The sequence below is a fragment of the Notechis scutatus genome, chromosome 6 (genome assembly GCF_049901735.1).
Source record: "Notechis scutatus isolate UNSWTSFEM ecotype Mainland chromosome 6, rNotScu1.2, whole genome shotgun sequence".
Classification (NCBI taxonomy): Eukaryota; Metazoa; Chordata; class Lepidosauria; order Squamata; family Elapidae; genus Notechis; species Notechis scutatus.
Window position 1 is genome coordinate 67,904,982 of NC_142014.1, and position 21,819 is coordinate 67,926,800.

At 37.6% G+C, this 21,819-nt stretch overlaps 1 protein-coding gene across 1 annotated transcript; it reads left to right on the plus strand.

Moving 5' to 3' along the window:
* The first annotated feature begins 7,533 nt into the window (after window positions 1-7,533).
* On the plus strand, window positions 7,534-21,561 carry SLC25A18 (solute carrier family 25 member 18). Its single transcript, XM_026678678.2, has 10 exons — window positions 7,534-7,621; window positions 10,881-11,008; window positions 11,373-11,495; window positions 12,204-12,259; window positions 13,761-13,851; window positions 13,966-14,084; window positions 16,709-16,901; window positions 18,148-18,302; window positions 18,625-18,700; window positions 19,887-21,561. Exons 2-10 carry the CDS (start codon window positions 10,989-10,991, stop codon window positions 20,026-20,028), a joined length of 975 nt encoding a protein of 324 aa, XP_026534463.1. The 5' UTR covers window positions 7,534-7,621; window positions 10,881-10,988; the 3' UTR covers window positions 20,029-21,561.
* The last annotated feature ends 258 nt before the right edge of the window (window positions 21,562-21,819 follow it).

The following is a 21,819-nucleotide window of genomic DNA, read 5'->3' on the forward strand; positions in this document are numbered from 1 at the left end:
TGGATTGTGTGCAGTACTACTGTGGGAAGAAAGGAACTAGAATTTTCAGAATATTGGGGGTTTTATGTGAAATGTAGCATTTGTTTCATCATTTCCGAGATTCACCCATATGTCAGTCAATACTGAAATCATTGTCTCTAAAATCCTAAAATAGGAAGAAATATTGTAGAAGCATCTTTAGTAAAGCCCAGTGATATTAATATTAGACAAGAAATGATGCATACTAAACTATTTGAGTGTGATTGGCCCCATGCTCTGATTAGGGCAACTAAGAAATAGATTTCCTCCATTGACATTTCAACATTATAAGAGATTCAAATACGCCTTTGGGGACAGACAGCATTTGATTCTATATATGGGTATTGAAACATGTATGCTAGAAGAGATGAAAATACAACTATGAAATAACCTATACATTCACACAGTTTGCTTAATAATTTCAGCTATCACAGGACAGCTTACACATTAGCTCAGACTTTCACAAATAAGTTTCTGAATCAACCAACGAATTGGAGTTCAGTGGCCAACAAATCTAAGTAAATAATAACAAACGTACTTGCAAATAGTTTATAGAAAATCTGCCAAATGCATCATGCTGTAAGCAAAAATAATGAAAGTAGCATTGCAGATTTATATGATACTTGAATTTGTTACAATGATATTACATTTCAATGTGATTGCTTTGAGTGATCTAATATGGTGCTTTGCTCTAACTTAATGAATCTGAAAAAGGTAACCACTTCTCCCAGAGATTGTTAAAATGTTCTGTTGACATATAATTTTGCCATTGTTAATTGGATTTTATATAAGGATATGGGGTAAGCCAGTGCTTATCCTCATCTCTTAGCCCCCTACTCCTCCCACTGTTGTGACTAAATAGTAAAGATCTAATATTTATTTGGGTTTCTCTGCTGAGTTCTACCTGGAGTGACTTTATACCAAACATGAAACATTTGCAGCCCCAAAACCAAATAAAAGACAAACAGATTCCCAGTTATAACCATTTTAAATGACTTGATGCAGTTAAGAACAGTTAGCATCTTGTGTGCTAAGCAGCTAATCTGTTAGGGGCAGTACTTTTCCTAGGAACATATTAAAAGAAACAGGTACATATACAGAAAGACAAATATCTTTTCTTACATATACCCTGTTCATCCCATATAACTTCAGCATGCAAATTATTTTCAATTACTTTACCAATTTCTCAGAAATTAAAAAGAATAACCTAATTTTATAAACTGGTAGGCAAAGAACATATAAAATGGTTGTAAGATTACGAAGAGCCCATCTTATTCTAAAGCATTCTATTCTTCCATTTCATCTCTTCTAGTATATTAGTTTTGAAACACATTTCAGAGGCATTGTATTCTAGTCTTTGAAACATATTGGTTGGTTATGGGGCATGCTTAGAAAGAGAAAATCCAATTGCTCAAAACAACGAAGCAGGTTTTTGGTTATGAAAAGTCTCCAATCAGCTTTTCTGGGTGAACTTAAAACCATCCCTCCATAAACATTTAGGATTACAGTGTAATCTGTCATATCTGTAAGCATGTGATTTTTACTTACTCCTAGGGAGCCAATGAATTAGGATTTTGGCTTTAATTCATTAAAAAAGTTTGCTTTTCAAATAATACATTATCTTGTACAGTCAATATCAGTGAATAACACAGCTAGAGCTTGTCTGATCTTGGGCTCAGGCCCTATGCTTGCTCTGATGAAAGAGCCATCTAATGCAATAATCTTCTTGCTCTAACCTATCTGTGTCTGCTTACTAGTTAGGTGGGGTGCAGAACATTTCACCGCTGCAAAGTCTTTGCTTTTCATGTTGAAATATTTTTTAAAATCCTGTTTGCATTTCTCTAATCCTTTAGGAATAGAGTACGGTAGAAAATATGATTGTGGGATCATTTAGAATAATGATTTTCAAAATGAAAAGTCTTGGTGGTTAAAGTTGACTCATGTAATCACTACTTGAAATGTGTTTTGCCTCTACTCCCCAAAATAACTACTTACATATTAGCATTTTGAGGGTTTTTCCTCCTTACTCATGGTTAGAATTTTAAAATAAACCTTTGGTATTCATTACCAGCAGTAGTATTTTGTTAGCTATGTATGTTTTACTCCAACTGGTATCTCCCATTCAATAGTTATTATTGTCTTAATGGCAAGTTAAAAGTTCTCTTTTATCAAGAGGTGGCTGATAATTTACTGAGCTTCTGAATTCTACACCTTAATGAAACAGAATAATGGTAAGGTAGGTTACTTTTCTTTGATCCCAAATCAGGATTTTTTGGCTTTCGAAGAACAAGAATTTATTATGTTATATAGATGCATAGACAGATTATTCCTTTCTTAGTGAACCTACTTATGATATATTACCATTTTATTAAAAGGTATGTGTAAGTCAATGTTACGATATGTTCTATGTAATTAGTCCCACTGCATTTTTCTTCAAACAAATTTTAAGTAAAGAGCCTTAAGAAAGGAGTTCTTAAAAACCAGAGAATGTTGTTAGTCTTTTGCTTGAATTCAAATTCTGTCTAGCACAGGTGGAAGGAAATAAGAAGAAGGCCCAACTTCTGGGTTCTCTGGGTGTTCACTAAATTATGCCCTGTAGTGGCCTTTATAGGAGTTAAGGAAGCTGGACTTTCTTTCCTCACAATGAAGTGTGAGCATTGTATAAAGCATCTTTTAATGCTCACTTTTACTACTATGTTCAGTTTTTAAAGAAAATATAAACTATTTTCCCTGATTTCGTTTCCTGTATGTTTAAATTTGCAGTGGTGAAATTATGAGGCAGCGATAGAAGATGGCAGTTTATAATGTCAGACTAGGCAGGCACTCTGGAGAAGAAATTGGAATAGATATGTAGAAGCACATTAACATGGAATGTTTAAATTCTATCTAGAAAATGGAAGATACGAGATTCCAATAAGGAGACTTTGGTAGCAGGTCTGCATGAATACGTATGCCAGTGACAAGGATAATTTAATGAGTGCAAGTAAGAGAAAGGTGAGAACATTTATCTTGATACTCCCTGTGAGCTTCAAGGGTACTTGAAAGCAGTGATGGGTACTTTGAAACCTAGCATATCTGAATACATAATTTCCTCACCTTACTGTGAATCTGGAAGAAAAGCTGTAGGTTAGCCTGCTCTTCACATTGAGTTTCAAAGATATACTTAGCTGCTAAAGCTAGCTAAAATCTTAGATGATAATCTTTTGAGTCAAGAATATTTTCTATTAAGAAACATTTTGTCAATAATTTGCTTTGTCATGCTTTTTAAAGAGAATTTAGATGCTGATAAACTGTAAAAATGAAGAACAATTATGTGTCTTGAACACACATCTGCCATATATAATTAGTAGGTCCTACAGTGCAGAATTCCTAACTGATATTGTCCAGATTTATGGAGCAACTATTTCAAGAACTTCCCAATCAGGATGGCCAAAAAATCCCAGTTTGGAGGAAGGCTTTTCTATATGATCAATGATGCCATCAAAATAAGACAAAATCTTTATGTCCTTTTATATAAACCTTTACATTTAGCCATCATCTTAGCTGAGCATAAAATGTACATTTTTCACTAAGCTGCAATTTCATTAAATTATATCAGATTCTAAATATTGTGACAATTATTCATTCCCCCAAGAAGTATAAATTGCAAGTTAGATATAATAATTCACTATATGACCTGCTTATTCTGGTACTTTGCTTTTTCATAATAGTTTGATGCTACAACCTAGAAAAATTACTTAGTAACAAAGCGCAACAATAATGCTGTTTTCTCCTGGTTTAGTTAGGTACCTGAAAAATTTAAATGGGAAGCATTTTGTAACATTCCTAAAGTTACAAATTAGATTTGGCAGTTAGTTGAATCTTATTGGAAATAATAACTCTGAAATAGAAATATTTTTTCTCCAAACTTTCTACATTTTTAAAGTATCCAGTTGTTCCATTGTTAATTGCCCTGTTTATTTTTAATTACCCAGCTGAATTTTTTATTAAGTAGAATGAGAAATTTTCCATCCTAAATAAAAGAAAAAAAGGTTTTCTAATTGGGAGGGGGGGGAATGGAGGCCAGTTGTTGGAAAATATTTGTGGTATAAATATGTCAATATCTGATTTTGACCTGGCAATGTTTATCAAACATAACCATTCCTAAAATATTGTGTCTTGAGTCAAGCATTGTATGGGTAGAAAGGAGCTATTTTATTGTAATTAAGATTGTAAAGAATGTAATTTGTCTGTTAAAGTCAGAGAAAAGAGAATGTTTCTTTTTATGAATGCTAGTGTCTAGATAATGTTTTTGGTCTTGGAAGCCTTGCACATCAAATCCCAGTCTCCATGAATACAACACAATTGTTAGTCTACAGAACTATGAGTCATTATTGTAAGAGATCTCTCACCATCAAGCTGTGAAAATATCTAACAAACTCTGGCAAGAGACTGACATAGTCTGGGCTATGCACAACAATGAACTTTCCACCCCATCACAGAGTGAACTTGTGCTGCAGAAGCTACCATCAGCCCATTGCTTAGAGACTTAACACCATGGATGAAAGCAACGGTCCCCATATCTTCCTCTGTATTTATCACCTGGAGCTCAGGTACCTCATTGCTCCTGAAAAGCCCTGGTCAATTCCCTTGTCCATGGACTATAGTATCAGGGATCCTTTCTTTCCTCTTTGGAAACGGCAAAGAGCTAGGTTTGAACTTTCCTGGTCAATACTGGAAAGGGGAATACTATTTATTTTTATATTGTTTATATTTTCTCTTGTCCTACTGATTCTCTGGCAGTGACAGTTACCTCAATAGCTAGTTTAATGATGTGTTTGGATAATTTTTAAAGGTTCCTTTTTTTAAAAAAAGAGTTTTGAACTTTAGAGATCTGTAGATTTTATTCCCATAAGAATGTGTTATTTTGTATAAAATATGTTCTTAAAATAGTATTTGGCCTGTGTGTATCTGAGAGTGTGTGTGTGGAATGGGGATGAGAATCTCTAGGAACATTAAACAATAGCTTTATGTAAATCAGAGCAATAGTTTGTCTTGCCTTTATCTCTAGAGACTGGCACTGTCTCTAGATTTTCAGGCAGTAGCCTTTGCAATCATCTGTTACGTTAGACAATTTTGCCTGGAGAGGCTGAGAATTACATCTGGACATTTTTTTTATACAAAGCTGTGTGACTTACCACTGAGCTACCAAATCTGTATTACTGGGAAATTTTATTTAGCCACTTGAGTGATAATATCCTGTTACAAGATACTTACTAATTTCTGTCGTACAACATGGAGGAGGTATAATGTTAATAATTTTAGAGTAAATTGGAAATTTCTTATCGTTGTCAATCAGTTATTCAATGCAGGATTTGCAAGAGAGCAACTAGTGCTGTTTTCCAGAATGGATCAAGGCTTTTTTTCCTTCTCATCAGACACAGATTTGGATGTAACTATTTTTTTATTTTAGGGAATTATTAGTTTTGCCCTTTCCAAGAGATAAAATGGTGCAAATTACTGAAGCTAGAATAGCAAAGCTGACCCAACTATATAAGTAGTTAGTAGTTTGGTTGTACTCCAAAATATATTCTTTTAGCAATTATAGTGAGTTGTTTATAAAATACCATATGAAAAAGCTTTAATTTCAGCAGATTTGTGTGACAAATAGATAATTATAATATTAGTTTGCAAAAAGAAAAAAACCAAAGTGCTCTGAGTTGGAAAGTTCCTGCAGAATGAAGAAAAGGAAGGGGACATTTTGAGGGAAAAACCACCACAACAGGAATTCGGGATTGCATCTGAAAAACTAATCTTAAACATGAGGTTTTTGGGTTTTTTTTAACTCTGGAGAAACAGCACCCAGCATCCATTAAGGAAGACTTAATGAGGAAATAACGGGAGTGATGATTGTTTTAAAAGCCAGAGCTGTAGCATGTTTATCTTCTGCGTAAAGTAACCAAAAAGATCTGTCATATTCATCTGCCTTGGCAAAGTTGCCTATGGCAGGGATTCCTTTCCTGTTGGGTGGAGCAGACTGTGCCCCCCTTTCTTCAGCAGCCCAGCCAGCAAATCACGTGCTGTCTCCTTTTTCCTTCTCCATTGTAAAGCCTACTTGTCTAGGGACTGTAAAAAGTTTGCAATCTTTTTTTTGCCAGTGCAAGAATTCTGTGCGTGCCTGGCATATTGATAGCAGTGATCACTGACTAAAGTGGAACCCCCGACTATAACTGGCCTGCTCTTCTATCTATACAATCAATACAAAAAGCTTCAAAAAGGTTTTACTGTGAATTTTGTTTGCACCCACACATCAGCTGGTGACAATGAAAAATTTCAGCATTGGCTTTTCGGGGGTCTTGTGGAGATGTTGCTTGCTTTTTTACAGCTTTTTCAAACTTATGACTTGCACTACTATTCTTATGTATTACCTGCATAGCTGCAGGTAGTACTTGTTCAGGCAATCTCTGACAATCTCTGGAAGTGGGAAAAGGACAATTTTAAATAATATTGTAAATGATTTTCATGAATTAATTTCAAAAAGGCTGTTTTCTCACCCTCATTTTCATTTTTTTAAAAACAAGATCCACAATACATACACTACATACAGAAGAAAAAACTTTAGATACATCTGTTAATAGCTAAATGAAATCTATTAAGGCTGTTCAACCCCTTGGCTTTGGGTATATATAAAATAAAAACAAGGATATAAAGCATCAAACAGCAGAAAAGGGTAGTCATTCCTGTGGAGCAAACATCCACTTAAAAAAACTGTAACATCCCACTCTAGCTCAGCCTGGAGAAAAAGCTTGGTCTTTAAGGTATACCTAAATGATTAGGGACTATAACAGCAAAGGTACATTTTGCACATCTGGTTCCCATCAGGTGACATTGCTAAATTCTGTTCAATCTTATTGAATAAGCAGAAACAGGAGAGAGACTGTCCCACAAATAATTACATGACCAGCCTTATAGATGACAACTAGCACTTTGATTTGTATTTGGAAGCCTACTGGTCACTAGTACAGCTTGCAGTGGGATGCCGCATTATGGACTAGCTATTTCTGAGTTGTCTTCAAGTTTAAGCCCTTTGCACTTGCCCACATTGCAGGATATGGACCAGGAAGTTCTTTACATGCCATATCCTGCAATGGGCTTAATGAATCTTATGTAAATGTCTTACTGGTCATAAATGTTTCTTGGCCATATTTACCCACTAAGAGTCCAGGAAGACCCTAATTGTCCACTGATCTGTAATTGATTTGGGGATATGAAATCTCATCACATGATACTACATTAATGGAACATAATGTTATCAGTCGATACAACCTTGCTTCAGAAATTAGAGCTTGACTAAACAAACTGAAATGTACAGCATTTGTTTAAAATTGTCCTCATCAGATAGAAAACACTTGAGCTGCTTTTTTTGCTGGACCTAAAATAAGATGAACAACCAGAAATTAAAAAAGGGTTTCCTATGTGTATTCAGATAATATTACTGGGAATTTGTGGACAGTCCCTTAAAACAGGCATGAGTGATTGTTTTTTAAGGATTCCAGATGTGAGTCAGATGCTTAAAAATGAGAGAGGAGGAAGGGAGGAACCCAACTGCTTGAAAATAAGGAAGGTAAGTTTCTCAACTTTTCTGACTTTACATTTCATTCATAAAGTTTTTCAGTATTTATCATTCCAAAAGCAACCTACAAATTCATGGCATTCTTTGTGCAAATGAAATTGGAGACAAATGGTCTACTCAATCTAGTGAGATTGCTAATTGGCGTAAAAGGAGAGGGAGAGTCAATTTAGTCAGTGAAATTTGATGTGGATTAGGAGGAGGTAGTTTATAGCCATTTATTTCTAACATTGCTACAGGAACAATTATAAGCCTCGTGTAGTTTCTAAACATTTGTGTCTGATGTGTATTATATGTATAATTAAAACTGCATTTGTGCTCTATAAAACATTGTATGGACACATTTGCACTAATTATTCCATCAACCAAATGCTGAAACTTTTATTTTGAAGTTTTCTATAGATGAGGAAATGCATGTGAATGAGCAACCAGCAGCTAATAATAACAGTTTCCAGAAAGTTAAGATGTTTTTATATCTGATTAGTGCAGTGGATACTTAATGTATGATTTTTGACATTTCAATAAAAAAAAATTACAGTAGAGGAAAAAGGGTGTGGATTTGAGGAATTAGGTCAGTTTCACAGGAACGGTTTATGATATTTTGAATTTTTTAAAGTTTATATTGCAGATGAACATTTGATATTTTTTATTTACTGTAGCTACATTTTAGTACTTTTTGTAGGTTTGACTATCAATTCTAACAACACTCAAAATATGTACAGATAGTTTGTTTTGCCACAACTAATCTATATGAGGGCTGGCTATGTATATTTTTGCACAGTTGGATGGAGATAGATTGCTCTGGAAGTTTAAAACATCATGCAAACTTATTTTTTCAGTGCTAGTATTGCAATTCCAAAGCTTATATAAAATGCTTACATAAGAATCATGACTAATCATAAAACTTTTGGTGACATTTTTTCTGCTATATGATTCATTGTTTGTGTATGTTGTACTATCTGCAAAAAAATCTGCATGGTTGCTGGAAAAAAAACTATAATAATTAAACAACATAGTAAAGTTTATAAATATACCCAGGGTGATTTTGTTTGTTTTAGCTGTACCACATCCAGTTGAAAGCAGAAAAATACCATCATTTTTCTTGATGTTATTTCCTGGCTGAAACAAAAAGACTTATTCAATTCTACATTTAGCACACTGGTTGGTTTCAGAGAATGCAACACAGATTGCATAGATTTTTGTATCCATTTATGGTAGGTTGTTTGGTTCTAGCTTAATATGTTTTATAGAACTCCATCTTTATGGCTTAGAAATCATGTTTTATGGCTGAATGTTTGTAAAGCTACCGTGTTTCTCATATAATAAGGCCGGGTCTTATTTTTTTTTGAGCCCTGAAAAAATGGCTAGGCCGTCTTTTCGGGGGTGACTTAATTCCCACCCCCCATTGCATCTTCGGGCGGGCGGGCGGCGACAGCTTGGATGTTGACCTCGGCATTGGTGGGGCACTTCGTATCGGGGTCAACGCAGGCAGCACCATATCCTGGTGTGCAACAAAAGTACTTCCTAACGGCAAGCCCCCCCACCATTCCCCCCCATTTCGCATGTTTTAATATAGGCCTTAATTTGGGGGGAGGGGCTTAATTTCATTTCATGCCTATAAAACATGCTGGGACTTCCTATTGGGGGAGGCCATATTGTTGGAGAAACAGGGTAGCTGTTTATGACTTATCTAATAAACCACAATTTCTGCCTTTGCATTAATAAAAAAGAAAAAGCAGAAAAAACATTGCCTACACAAAATTATTTAGCCTAGCTTTTTAAACAAATATTTAAACCTTGATTACATAAGAATTGGTCTTTCAATCGACAATAGTGAATAGACCGTAGTTTAAATCATAATTTACAAATATTAACACTGTCACTTTCAGTTCAAATGTCAACCATGCTTAAATTATAATTAACTAAAGAATACATTGGACTATAAATGTGGTGTAATAAATGCAAAGTCTGGAGGTATAAAACACATTAGCCAAAAACTTAGCATGGGTTAGAATGGGACATGGGACATTACTAATTCCAGTTACTTTTGAAATGTGTAGAAGGATAGATGTAGAAATTTAATCTTTTATTTTAAATCACAAGCCAAAAATATTTTAGTTGTTCTAGTTCTTATTTTCACATTAACTCTACCTGGTAGGTAAAAGCCACACTTGAGTAATATTTGCAAGCCTTCTCCTCTTTTTCCAGATGGATGTTTATCTATTTCCCTTTTCCCTCCTTCACAAAGAAATTCTACAGTGGCCTGAGATTCTCTACAATGTCTTTTTCAACATTTGCAGGGTGTGGGCTGCATTCTGTGGATCTGATTTTTTCTTTTCTGTTCATGGTCTGGATTCTGGAACCAGATATGACTAAATTGTAACTCCTTGAAATTTTTGGTGTCGCATCCCTCTTGCAGAGCAGAAGCTCACTTGACTTTTACCTTGAGTAAACTCACTGAAGATCCCACAACTCATTCTGCTCTAATGTTACTGAGCACTTATTTTTCAGCTCCCTAGACCTCAGGTAGAATGGAATGGAATGGAATGGAATGGAATGGAGTGGAATAGAATAGAATAGAATAGAATAGAATAGAATAGAATAGAATAGAATAGAATAGAATAGAATAGAATAGAATAGAATAGAATAGAATAGAATTCTTTATTGGCCAAGTGTGATTGGACACACAAGAAATTTGTCTTGGTGCAAATGCTTTCAGTGTACATAAAAGAAAAGATACATTCATCAAGAGTCAAGAATCATCAGGTACAACGCTTAATAGTCATAGGGTAAAATAAGCAATCAAATCATACTAGGAAACAGTCAATATAAATCGTAAGGATACAAGCAACAAACTTACAGTCATACAGTCACAAGTGGCGGGGGAATGGGCGATAAGGAGTGATGAGAAGATTAATAGTAATGCAGAATTTGTAAATAGTTGGAGAGTGTTGAGGAAATTATTTGTTTAGCAGAATGATGGTGTTCGGGGAAAAACTGTCCTTGTGTCTAGTTGTTCTGGTGTGCAGTGCTCTATAGCGTCGTTTTGAGGGTAGGAGTTGAATGCAGATGTAAACATGAGGGAAGGTCGATAGGAAACAGGGAAAGTATCTAGTATAGACTGGCTTATTAGGGGAAAGAAAAGAAAAGAACCAAATGTATTCAGCAAACTTCCCTGAAAATCCCTGGGACTTGATTGAACTATGAACATTCCATTCTATTTTTGAACTATGTGATTTGTTATCCAATAAAGAAAGAAGAATCGTTTTGTCTCCGATTAAATAAAGACAGCAAAGGCAGTGTTCCCTAATGTCAAAGAATTTCCTGGGTCTGTAGTAGCAGCAGCCACCACCCAAGGAAAATGACAAGCAAGAAGATCAGGTCAGTAGTGCCTTTGTGTGCTTGGTTTTCAGAGTCAATGATTCTGTTCCTATGATGTTTGTCATTATTGAGAGAAATAAGTTGTTGAACATAAGAACAAAATTTAACTGGAAGAGGGCAAAGAGTTCACAATCTACTGTAAATTTCCTAAGAGTAGAAATTAATAATAACTGCAATGATTGAAACTGCTTTGGCCAACATTCTCTCATTCACAGTAATATTTATCTTGTACAGTCTGTTTTTACTTTACTATCATCAAAATCTGCAAAGTATTCCTCCAAGACACCACAGAAGAGGAATGGGATTTGAAAGCTTTTTAATGCTTTTTAACAAATGTTAGTAACTATCTCCTCTTTCTTTCCAGCCTTCCAGCAAAATTACTCAATGGAGGTATAGCTGGCCTTGTGGGGGTAACTTGTGTGTTCCCCATTGATTTGGCCAAAACCCGTCTCCAGAATCAGCAAGGGCGAGCAGTCTACACAGGCATGTGCGTGAGTGATGGTACAGAATATTAAACTTCAAGCTGAATCAAAATGAGTTCTATTGATGCATTTCCTAACACTATTGAGTACAAAAACTATTTCAAAGTTGGGGTTCATGGGTGTAATTATTTCTCATTCCCTGTTTTTCCATAATGTTTCTCCTTAGGGTAACAAGACCTTCTTAGCTATGGACCAAGACAGTTGAAAAGCTCAATTACATTCAGCTTTTAGTAGATATACAGCAGGATTCTTTTCTCATTGACTTTATTTCTGAATGATGGTAACATTATATCAAAATTCCATTTTCTTTTTACCCATAATGTTTTTAATATATCTTATAAAGCAGCAACTCTCAAAATTTCTAACCAGTATGTTGCAGACCCAGCAATTCTGAAAAGCACAAGGTGGGAAAGATGCTAGAGTTGATGGGGGAAATTACATTTCCCACAGTTGCTAGCAAGCATAATTAACTGAGTGTCAATAATATAATGTTACCATCATTCAGAAATAAAGTCAATAATGAGAAAAGAATCCTGCTGTATATCTACTAAAAGCTGAATGTAATTGAGCTTTTCAACTGTCTTGGCCCATAGCTAAGAAGGTCTTGCTACCCTAAGGAGAAACATGGAAAAACAGGGAATGAGAAATAATTACACCCATGAACCCCAACTTTGACATAGTTTTTGTAATTGTTTCTTCCTTTCATATTCTAGGCAAGATTGTTTGGTGAAGACAATACGCTCAGAAGGGTTGTTTGGCATTTATAGAGGTAATCCCTATAGAAATGGAAGGGCTTTAATTTGCCTTGAAATTTTAATAATTTGTTTTTTACAATATTTCAATTTAAAGTAAAATATGTGATTTGAAAGAGAGAGAGTGTGTGTGTGTGTGTGATGGTTGTAAATTGGAAATGAAATAACAACATTGAATGGAGGAATTTTAAAATAATATATATAGAATGTTTTTTCTTAATTCCTGTCAATTCCAGCTCACCTGGTGAACTTTTGGAAACTTTAGTTCAAGAGCATCTGGAAGATTCCAGGTTGCCAATTCCGGTATAGTAATTAAAGGTAGTTTCAAGATAGCCACATTTTAAAAAAAATATGTACTATAAACATACATGCTGCATTCTATTAATGTTTATTGAAAGGCAAATGCTATACAGTTTAAGAGTTAGTCTTCCAAACAGTATTTCATTGGAAGTTTCAGGTTTGTTCTGGCACTAGGATCTTTGTCCACCATCCATCACTTGTAAGATTATATTCTGGAAACTGGCTTTATGCCATTCATAGTCTTCCTTTTTTAAATCTCTTGGTTCCTTTCATAAAAATTTGACTGCCTTACTTCTTAGACGGTCATCTGATATAGTCCTTCTTAGATTTCACTATTTCAGAGTATCCTTGGGTAAGGAATAATTGTAGGTGTAAGACGAGTGATGAGAAGGTTCCCCATGATCTTTAAAGCCAAATTGTGCAACGTTTTCAGAAGTATAGAAAGCTTGCTTTGGTAAGGAAAGGGCATAGTCCTAAGAACACATCGAGGACCTGGCTGGGTAAGGCCAACAGGTCACCTTCTATGTTGCAGTGCCAAATCAGCTGCATTCAGAAAGCTCACAAGCATCAAATAGGAATGCTCCAGCTCTCTTCTGCTCTTGCCTCTATCAACTTCTCTTTGCTACTCATATAGCCAATCCGTACAGAAGCATATGTTGAGTTGAACTTATCTACATTCTTCATGACTGAATTTGAAATATGAAAAAATCTGGATATGCTGTAAGATTTTTTAAGCAGTTATTATATAATTGGTACTTTAAAAAAAAAAAAAAAAATTCTGAAGCCCTAAGAGGATAACAGTTGACTTTGGATGAGAGACTACCAAAAAATCCTAGAACCATAGGCTAGACTGGGAACTCAAACAAGATTAAAAATGGTAATTTTTGTATTTTTGGAAAGAAAACTACATGGAAAACAGGAGTTGTGTTAGACTCAGAAACTTGATTTTTCAATAAGTGATATTTAGTATTGCATTTAGTTTATTATTTTGGTGGAATGTTTATTTAAAATAATATAGAGAATATAGGAAGATGGGTACACACACACACACACACACACACACACACACACACACAATTGAAACTTGTATTATTTAAATATTACTGTTTTTGTGGATTGTGTGCAAGAGAGAGCGATCAGCATTTCCTGTTGGGAATAGGGATGAGTCAGCAAAGTCCTCATCCAAGACTCCTTATTGCCTCTTATGTTCTCTCCAAGGGGCTGCTGTAAACCTCACTCTTGTCACTCCTGAAAAGGCAATCAAGTTGGCAGCCAATGATTTCTTCCGACAGTTGCTCTCCGTGGAAGGGTATGGGCAAAAGAGCATTTGTTCTCTGTTTGTAATCTTGCTCCAGTCTGAGCATCGTTTCCATTTGCAGCTTTGAACTGGTCCTATATATTTGTATATATTTATTCTTAACAGAAAAGAATTGTCCTTGGCCAGGGAAATGCTGGCTGGCTGCGGAGCTGGGACATGCCAGGTGGTGGTTACTTCCCCGATGGAAATGTTGAAAATTCAGCTTCAGGATGCTGGACGGCTAGGTGAGCACCTCAGTACTGTAAACTCAGACATGATATTCTTCCAATTAAAATCGGAATTCCGATTTTTTTGGGAATCGCCCCCCCTTTCCTCCCCCTTCTTCTCCTTCTTCCCCTCTCCTCGGAGGCCCCCTGAGTCAGGAGTTGCTACCGCCGGCATGGCTCCGTGCGGCTCCAGTCCTGTGTTGCCTCGGGAAGGGAAAGGCAAAAAGGAAGAGCCGTGGCGGCGCTTTGCAACGGCAGCAGCGGCACCGGAGGCTCAGGCACAGCGGCTCCCGGGTTTCTTCTTCCTCCTCCTGGCACCTTTCGGTCCATGGATACTTAAAGAGAACCGCGACCCCTTGAACGGACAGCCGCAGAGGCGCGCAGAGCCCCAGCCGGACACCTGAGCGGAGCCCGGGCAGTGCGAGCGGAGGCCGCTGAGTGGCAGGAAAAAGGAGCTGGGCAGCCACAGACCAGCCATCTCTCCATCTGACGGCCTCGGCCAAATCTCTGCCTCCCAGCGCGCTTGGTCCTCTGCCCGCAGGCTTCCCCGGCCCCTTGCCAAGCGGGTTTTCCACCCCAGCCCAGCAGGGCCCTCGCTGCCTTCCCCTTGCCTGGCCGGCCGGGCTCCTTGGGCAACCCGGCTGCCTCGTGCCGAGAAGCGCGCTGCCAGGCGGGGGCCACGCGGCAGAGGGCAACATGCCACCGCCCGGCCCTGGTGAGGGAAAGCAGCGGGCGCTCCCCAGGCGGCGGCCTCGGCCCTGCCACCAGGGAAGCGGCTGCCCAGCTCCAGAGCTGACCCACACCTGACCGGCTGGAAAGGAAGGGTGTGTAGCGTTGGTGTTGTGTGTGCGATTTCTTGGCGCACAGGGTCTCTTGGCCGGTCCCAATTTTTTTTTTTCAGAGGGGAATATCATGCCTGAAACTGTAAAGTTTACAAAAATCAATCTGGCTTCATTTTTGTAGGAAAATTGTTTGTTGCATACATAAATGTTCGTATTTGCTAGAACAGTTCTTATAGTCTTATCTGCCAGACACAAAATACCAACAAAAAGTAAGCCAACCAGGTCACCTTCCCAGCTGGCCAATAAATAAGAGGATGGAAAAAAAAATGGCAGCCAATCAATACCTTGGTCTGTAGTGACACAGTGGTTAGAATGCAGTACTGCAGGCTACTTCTGCTGACTGCTGGCTGTCTGCAATTTGGCAGTTCAAATCTCATCAGACTTAAGATTGACTCAGCCTTCCATCCTTCTGAGGTCAGTAAAATGAAGACCCAGATTGTTGGGGGCAATATGCTGCCTCTGTAAACCAGTTAGAGAGGGCTGTTAAGCTCTGTGAAGCGGTATATAAGTCTAAGTGCTATTGCTATTACTATTAGTCCCATTTCATGTTACTAATATATGTTGAATTCCAAAGAGACAAAAACAAAGGTTACTATGGAGGGAGATGTAAGCCTTGCATTTATTCCTCTGTTATGCTTAAGACTAGGAAAATTAAAACATCTCATCGTGATGCCACTGTAGCCAAACCTCTCTGGGCAGTGGGTGAAGTCTGACCCGAACCCAAAGCTAGGAGGTGGAATGAAGCATTTTCCTACCAGTGATAAAATGACTCATCCACCAAGCTCTACAGAGCTTCATCACTACAAATGGCAAACACTGCATTTTGCCATTTTTAATGCACAGAAGCTGCCTCAGGACAATATCAATTCCAGCAATTGTACAGTTGCAGAGTTATTTCTGGAGAGACCAAAGGGTTAATACAATATAACCAATGACGAGGGCTTATCTTGGTATGGAAGATGGGACTTACAATCAAACACATCCAGACGGCAGCAGTTTGGGGCAGGCTGTTTCCTATTTGCTCATTCCCTTCAGTTGGGTTATTAGAAGTTAAATCCCAGAGGAAGGTGCTGCTGTTTTTAGTACATGCATGTATAAGTGATACATGTGATAAAAACAGAGGCTCTACATCAACCTTTTTCATTTTGGGTAGGGATTCTGGGAACTGAAGTCTAACACATCTGGAGGGTAGCAGGTTGAGCCAGGCTGTTTTTTTTTTTTTTTTATGGAGCACAGCTTCCCATTTCACATCTGCAGGTGAAGGCTTAAATGACATATTGTCAGACATGATGTCTGTTTCAGCTACTGTTAGAAAAACGTCTGTCTTTAAATTTTCAGGGATGGACAGGCAGCAAATTAATATAGTTTGAGACAGATAAGACTCAGTGGATTGAGTAATGCATAATGAAGCTTATATGCAAATATGATTATGCAACTGCCTGAAGGAATAGGAGCAGCTGGTTGAACTTACTTGGCTTTGAGATTTAAGCAGAGTCATGTGCTTAGTATATGAACAAAATAACCACTAAGAAATTTTTAACTATAGATTAGACTTGGAGATGTTTAAACAATGAGAAACCACATCTATGTTATTGCTGGGGAAACATATGGACCTCATCAAGAATTGCATTTAGCTCGGCCAAGATATATATAGTATAATTTTTGGTGAGAATTTTTATGAAAACTCTTGCAAACATGGTGCAGAAACAATATGAAACCATCTTCTGTTTCAAAGAATTCAGCAGAACGCAAAAGAGTCTTGCGTATTGGTAGGACAAAGGGAGTCTTTCTGTTTTTCAGCTGTTCATCAGCAGAAAGCCCTGGGGCTGGAGGAAACAACTGCTGCCTCTTCTCATCTGGCCAAAGGACAGCCTTATACCACTGGAACTATGGCGGCCTCTAAACGCCCTTCTGCCACTAGGATTGCAAGTGAACTGCTGCGCACCCAGGGCATAGCAGGCCTGTATAAAGGGCTTGGAGCCACCCTACTCAGGTGAAAAGAGTGTGAATCTTCTTTTTCTAGAAGTTCTATGGTAGCAACACCTAATGGTCTAAGAAGAGAACTCAATTGGGTTCAGTCCTCTTTATACATTATCTTTTAAACTCGTAAAAACTTCTCCATTGACTTCAGAATTGGAGTCGGTTCCCCAACGACTGGCTTTTGGAGAACTGGTTTGGATGATGGGAATTAATAGGATCCAAATTTATGCATGAAACTGGACCAATTACTTTGTAGAGTTTTATGTGGGCTTTGGATCTTTTTTCACAATTTAATATTTGGGTAGTTTATTATGCTTTCTTTTTTTTCTGAGAAGAAGCCTAAATGCTTTCATTAAAATTTTCAGTAGTCTCTCTGTCTTCCAAACATATTCCATTACTACAGTATATAATGGTGATCTTTATGTTTTTCAAAAGTATTGGTAAAATCAAATGGCCTCAAGTCTGACTTTCAAGTTTGTCTATAAAATGTACATGAGATTTTATGCTTTGTCTTCCCAAGTTATTGTTCCATATTTTCAAAGTTTGTGATATATGCTAGCCAAATTACAAAAGAAAAGTTGAAAAGGGAGCCTTTGTTATATACCGTAACATAAATTCTACCAATAAGATGATCACCCTTCAGTAATCATATATGACATAGGGATTGAAAATAATAGGTCAATGCTAAATATAACTTTTTGAAAAAATACAATGCAAGTCAAAATTTATTTTAGTAATTTGTAAGAAAACATATAAAAGCTTTCTTATCATCCCCTCTAAAATATATATTCATTATGTAATGCAAATGCAAACATTTGAAATTTTATATATATTATGAGAATTGTGTGGGTCTTACATAAATCCATCTTGAGATGGATGTATAACAATTGGAGAAACTAAAGTGTAACATAAGTGCCAAAGGAGCCATTAAAATCTTGGCATCTATATATGTCAATGAAATAAGTCTCCAGAGAATATCATAAAATTTTTACCTGTCTGAGGAAGAACTGCAACTTGTGTCACAGAAACGAGAAGAAGCACTGCACTTGATATGCTGCATTACATGTTTCCAAGAAAGTAGGGAATAAAAAGCCAGTATACTTGCTATATCAGTGGCATGGAAGTTACATTTCATAAATATAAAATTAGTCATAATTTATTGAGTTACTAATGAAGCAAAATTAGCAACTTGCTTCAGTGAGAAATATGAAAATCTCTCCCAAGGCTTACCTAAAATATTTTACTTCTACTCTCAATAGGGATGTCCCTTTTTCCATCATTTATTTTCCACTCTTTGCCAACCTTAACAAGTTGGGACAAAAGACCTCTGAAGAAAAAGCATCTTTCTTTCATTCGTTTCTGTCTGGCTGTGTGGCAGGATCTCTGGCTGCAGTTGCGGTAACACCATTGGATGGTGCGTATTAGATGATGCTACTATAAAAAATAAAAGGCTTGTTTTCATCCTATCACAAATTACTAGCAGGTAGTATATCTAAAATTAAAATAGATTGGGGAACAAAGCACCACATACTTACTACTTTAGTAAATCTCTAATCAGAGATGAACATTTTTTCAGGTTTATTTAATTGGGAAGCATCTTGTCCAAAAAGAAATTAAGCAAATAATTAAATCTGAGTCTTGAAGATATCCCTCTGCGGTATCTGTAAATCCATAAAGATGTGTAAATCTTTAGATCAAATTTCTTTGCATAGATTTGACAAACTATCTTCTTACAGTTCTAAAAACTCGCATCCAAACTCTGCAGAAAGGACTGGGAGAAGATACCTACAATGGAATCATTGACTGTGCCAGGTAAACAGAATTAAATATGATTCTTTTTAAGCATTAAACACTTGATCTCTGAAAAATATTCCCCATGCATCAAGGCTGGAAAACCCAACTAGTCTGGACTGGTGGATACATTGGGAATTCAGCAAGTAAGTTGTGGATGTTCTGTTGGTTCACAAAATGGTTGCAAGTTTGTGTTGAGCCATCACGCAATATCATTTGACCAAAAGTTAACTGGTAAAGATGTGTTTTTTCTAACCGTACAATTCATACAGAATGTTCTTGAGTTTGCGTTTACTTTGGGGTGGAGATGGGAGGTGGAGGGCATGTTTCCAGAGATAGTTCTGTGTTGCACTTAAAACACGTAATGCCATTCCCTAAACAACAGATATCTCATCTTCCATGGCCCAAATCCCATCATTGCCTGTATGGGTTGCCTGCAAAAAGCAAAACTGTTATAGAAGTTCACAAAAATTAGTCTCTGCCTTTCTGCAAAAATGCTGGGGCACTTTTGGAATGCCTAGGAGCAAAAACAACGATATCCCTTCAGTGTGGTTACTGCCCTTTTCAGACTTCTGTGGGAGCCTTTAAAAAGACAGGGCTGATTTAATGAGTCAATTCATTTTAAAAGCTGCGTCTTTTTTCATATTCACTTGAAAGTCTGAAAAAGAGATACAGTTGCTTTAAAGAGAAATGCTACATATGTGCTGCTGTGCAGTGGTGGGATTCAAAGATTTTTACCACCGGTTTGGTGGGTGTGGCTTGGTGGGCACACTTTGCATGTGTGTGCGCATGCCAAATAGGCATTTGTGCAAGCGCAGAGGCGTTCCAACTCACCTCCTGCAATCTGCACTCTCCCTGTTGCTTCAGCAGCTGCTGCACGGCTCTGCTGTGCCACGCAAAGCAGCTGCACTTCAAAAGGAGGGAATAAAGGTGAGTATGGTAGCCCGGGCAGATGGGTGGGCCCAACAGCAGAGCGGCGGAGAGAATCAGTTTGGTCTCCACTGCTCATTGGCACTACCAACTCAGCAGAAACAGGCCAAACTGGTAGAATACCACCACTGCTGCTTTGGGTTCCAGGATTACTTCTTCTAAATAATTTTTGAAGTATGAAAAGCACTCATGTTTGATGCACTTCTGTTGCTGATAGCAACAGCTGCTACTCAGGATATCTTTACTGAAATTACCTCATTGTGTGAATTACCTGCAGGAAGATCTGGATTCATGAGGGTCCTTCCGCTTTTATGAAAGGAGCAGGATGTCGTGCATTGGTGATAGCGCCCCTCTTTGGCATCGCCCAAGGAGTCTATTTCATTGGCATTGGGGAATGGATCATGAGCTTTTTCCAATAATACCATCTTGCAATTAAAGAAGACTCTGGATTAAATTTGCACAAATTCCAAACCATCACTTGAAAATCAACAGAACTGTCTTGCAAACACTTTTGTGGATCATAAACCACCATCCAGGAAGGTGGCCTAGAAGGAATAACCAATCCCAGTGTTCCACCTTTGCTTCTTTTTTATTTAGCAGATGACTTCCAGCAAACTAGAATGTAGACATTGTGCTTCTAAATACACATATTCTGGGTAAACCTTCATTGGATTAATTACATCAGATGGAGCATTCTTTGAAAGAATATTTGAAAGCTATAGTACCTGTAAAAACAACTGAAATACAGGTAATTTTAAACTTAAGACAGTAATAGACCTGGCTATTTACAGTTGCAAGTGGTGACAGCTGTTAAGTGATATGGCCTTGCTTAATAACTTCCACAGGTGTGTGGGGGGGAGACACTGTGCAGGTCCAGGCCCACCTGCCCTAGGCTTTCTTAAGCCTCCCCCACCCTCTGAGGCATCTCATGCTCTGCTTCCTGGGGTCCCTGCAGGCCTTGGACTGCTACTCACCCAAAGGGGCCCAAGATGGCTATTGACACATAGGGGCTGTGAGGGCTTGTATGACGAGGCCTTCTTTTCACTCAGACACCCAAGGAACTTGCAAGACTCCCTGTTCCTCAAGGGCCCAGTAGCACCTAAGTTATTTGTTTTCCCCCCCAAAGGCTCCCAGCTGAGGTGATGCAAGGATCAGCTTTCCTACAGAGACTGTCTCACGGCAACCTTGTGCTATATATAGCAAGGGTCTTCAAACTTGGTAAGTTTAAGACTTGTGGACTTCAACTCCCAGAATTCCTGAGCTAACATGACTGGAGGAGGAATTCTGGGAGTTGAAGTCCACAAGTCTTAAAGCTGTCAAGTTTGAAGACCCCCTGTGCTTACAGTATTCTGCAAGCAGACACTATTGTTGCGAGCCTATAGGGGGCTCCACTTTAAAGGAGGCTCCACATACTCTCTCCAAAATTAAAGCCTCTATAAAAAAAGGAGCCCACTACAGGCTTGTGACAATAGTAGCTGCTTTCAGAATAGCACAGTTGCTTTTATGGTATTTTTCCAAGGATGCATCTAGTCCACATCATTGCTACCCCTAATCAGTTCCTGTCCAATAGTGGATGATCTCCCCCTCCCCACCAAAAGGATGAGCTTTAGGCTAGACTGGAAGTTAGAAAAACATCCTGTAAGAAAGCAATGGCAAGCCATTTCAATATTGTTGCTGAGAAAAACTATGTGTTTATTACATTCATGTGGTTACCAGGTGCCACATTTGACTTGAACAAGCATTTATACGGTATATATATATATTATGCCTTTCTATCATTGCATGCATGGGATTTACACCTCTTATTTGTGCCTGGTCCAGATTGTATAGTTAGAAGTTTTAGTTGCATAGGTTACCATTTGCGAATATTAGACACAAATTCTATCTGCAGCGCTGTCAGTTTTTTTAAAGGACAATAAACATAAGCTGATCCAGAATATATGTTAATGTCATTTTTTTGTCCATGATTTTTTCTTTAAAAAAAATGTTTATTTCAATTTTTCAAACTGGAGTTATCCCAGAATTGGGACCAAAATTAAGCTTGCTTTTCAAGCAGCCTTTAATAGAGGAAAGACAATTTATTGGGAGAACAAAGCTAGGGTCAAATCAATCTCTGTAAAGAAGAATTAATTGGGTAGGAAAGGAGACTAAGATTCACTTTCTAGTTATAGACATAACCGGCTTTAAAAAGGATGATTTAAATTCTGTGA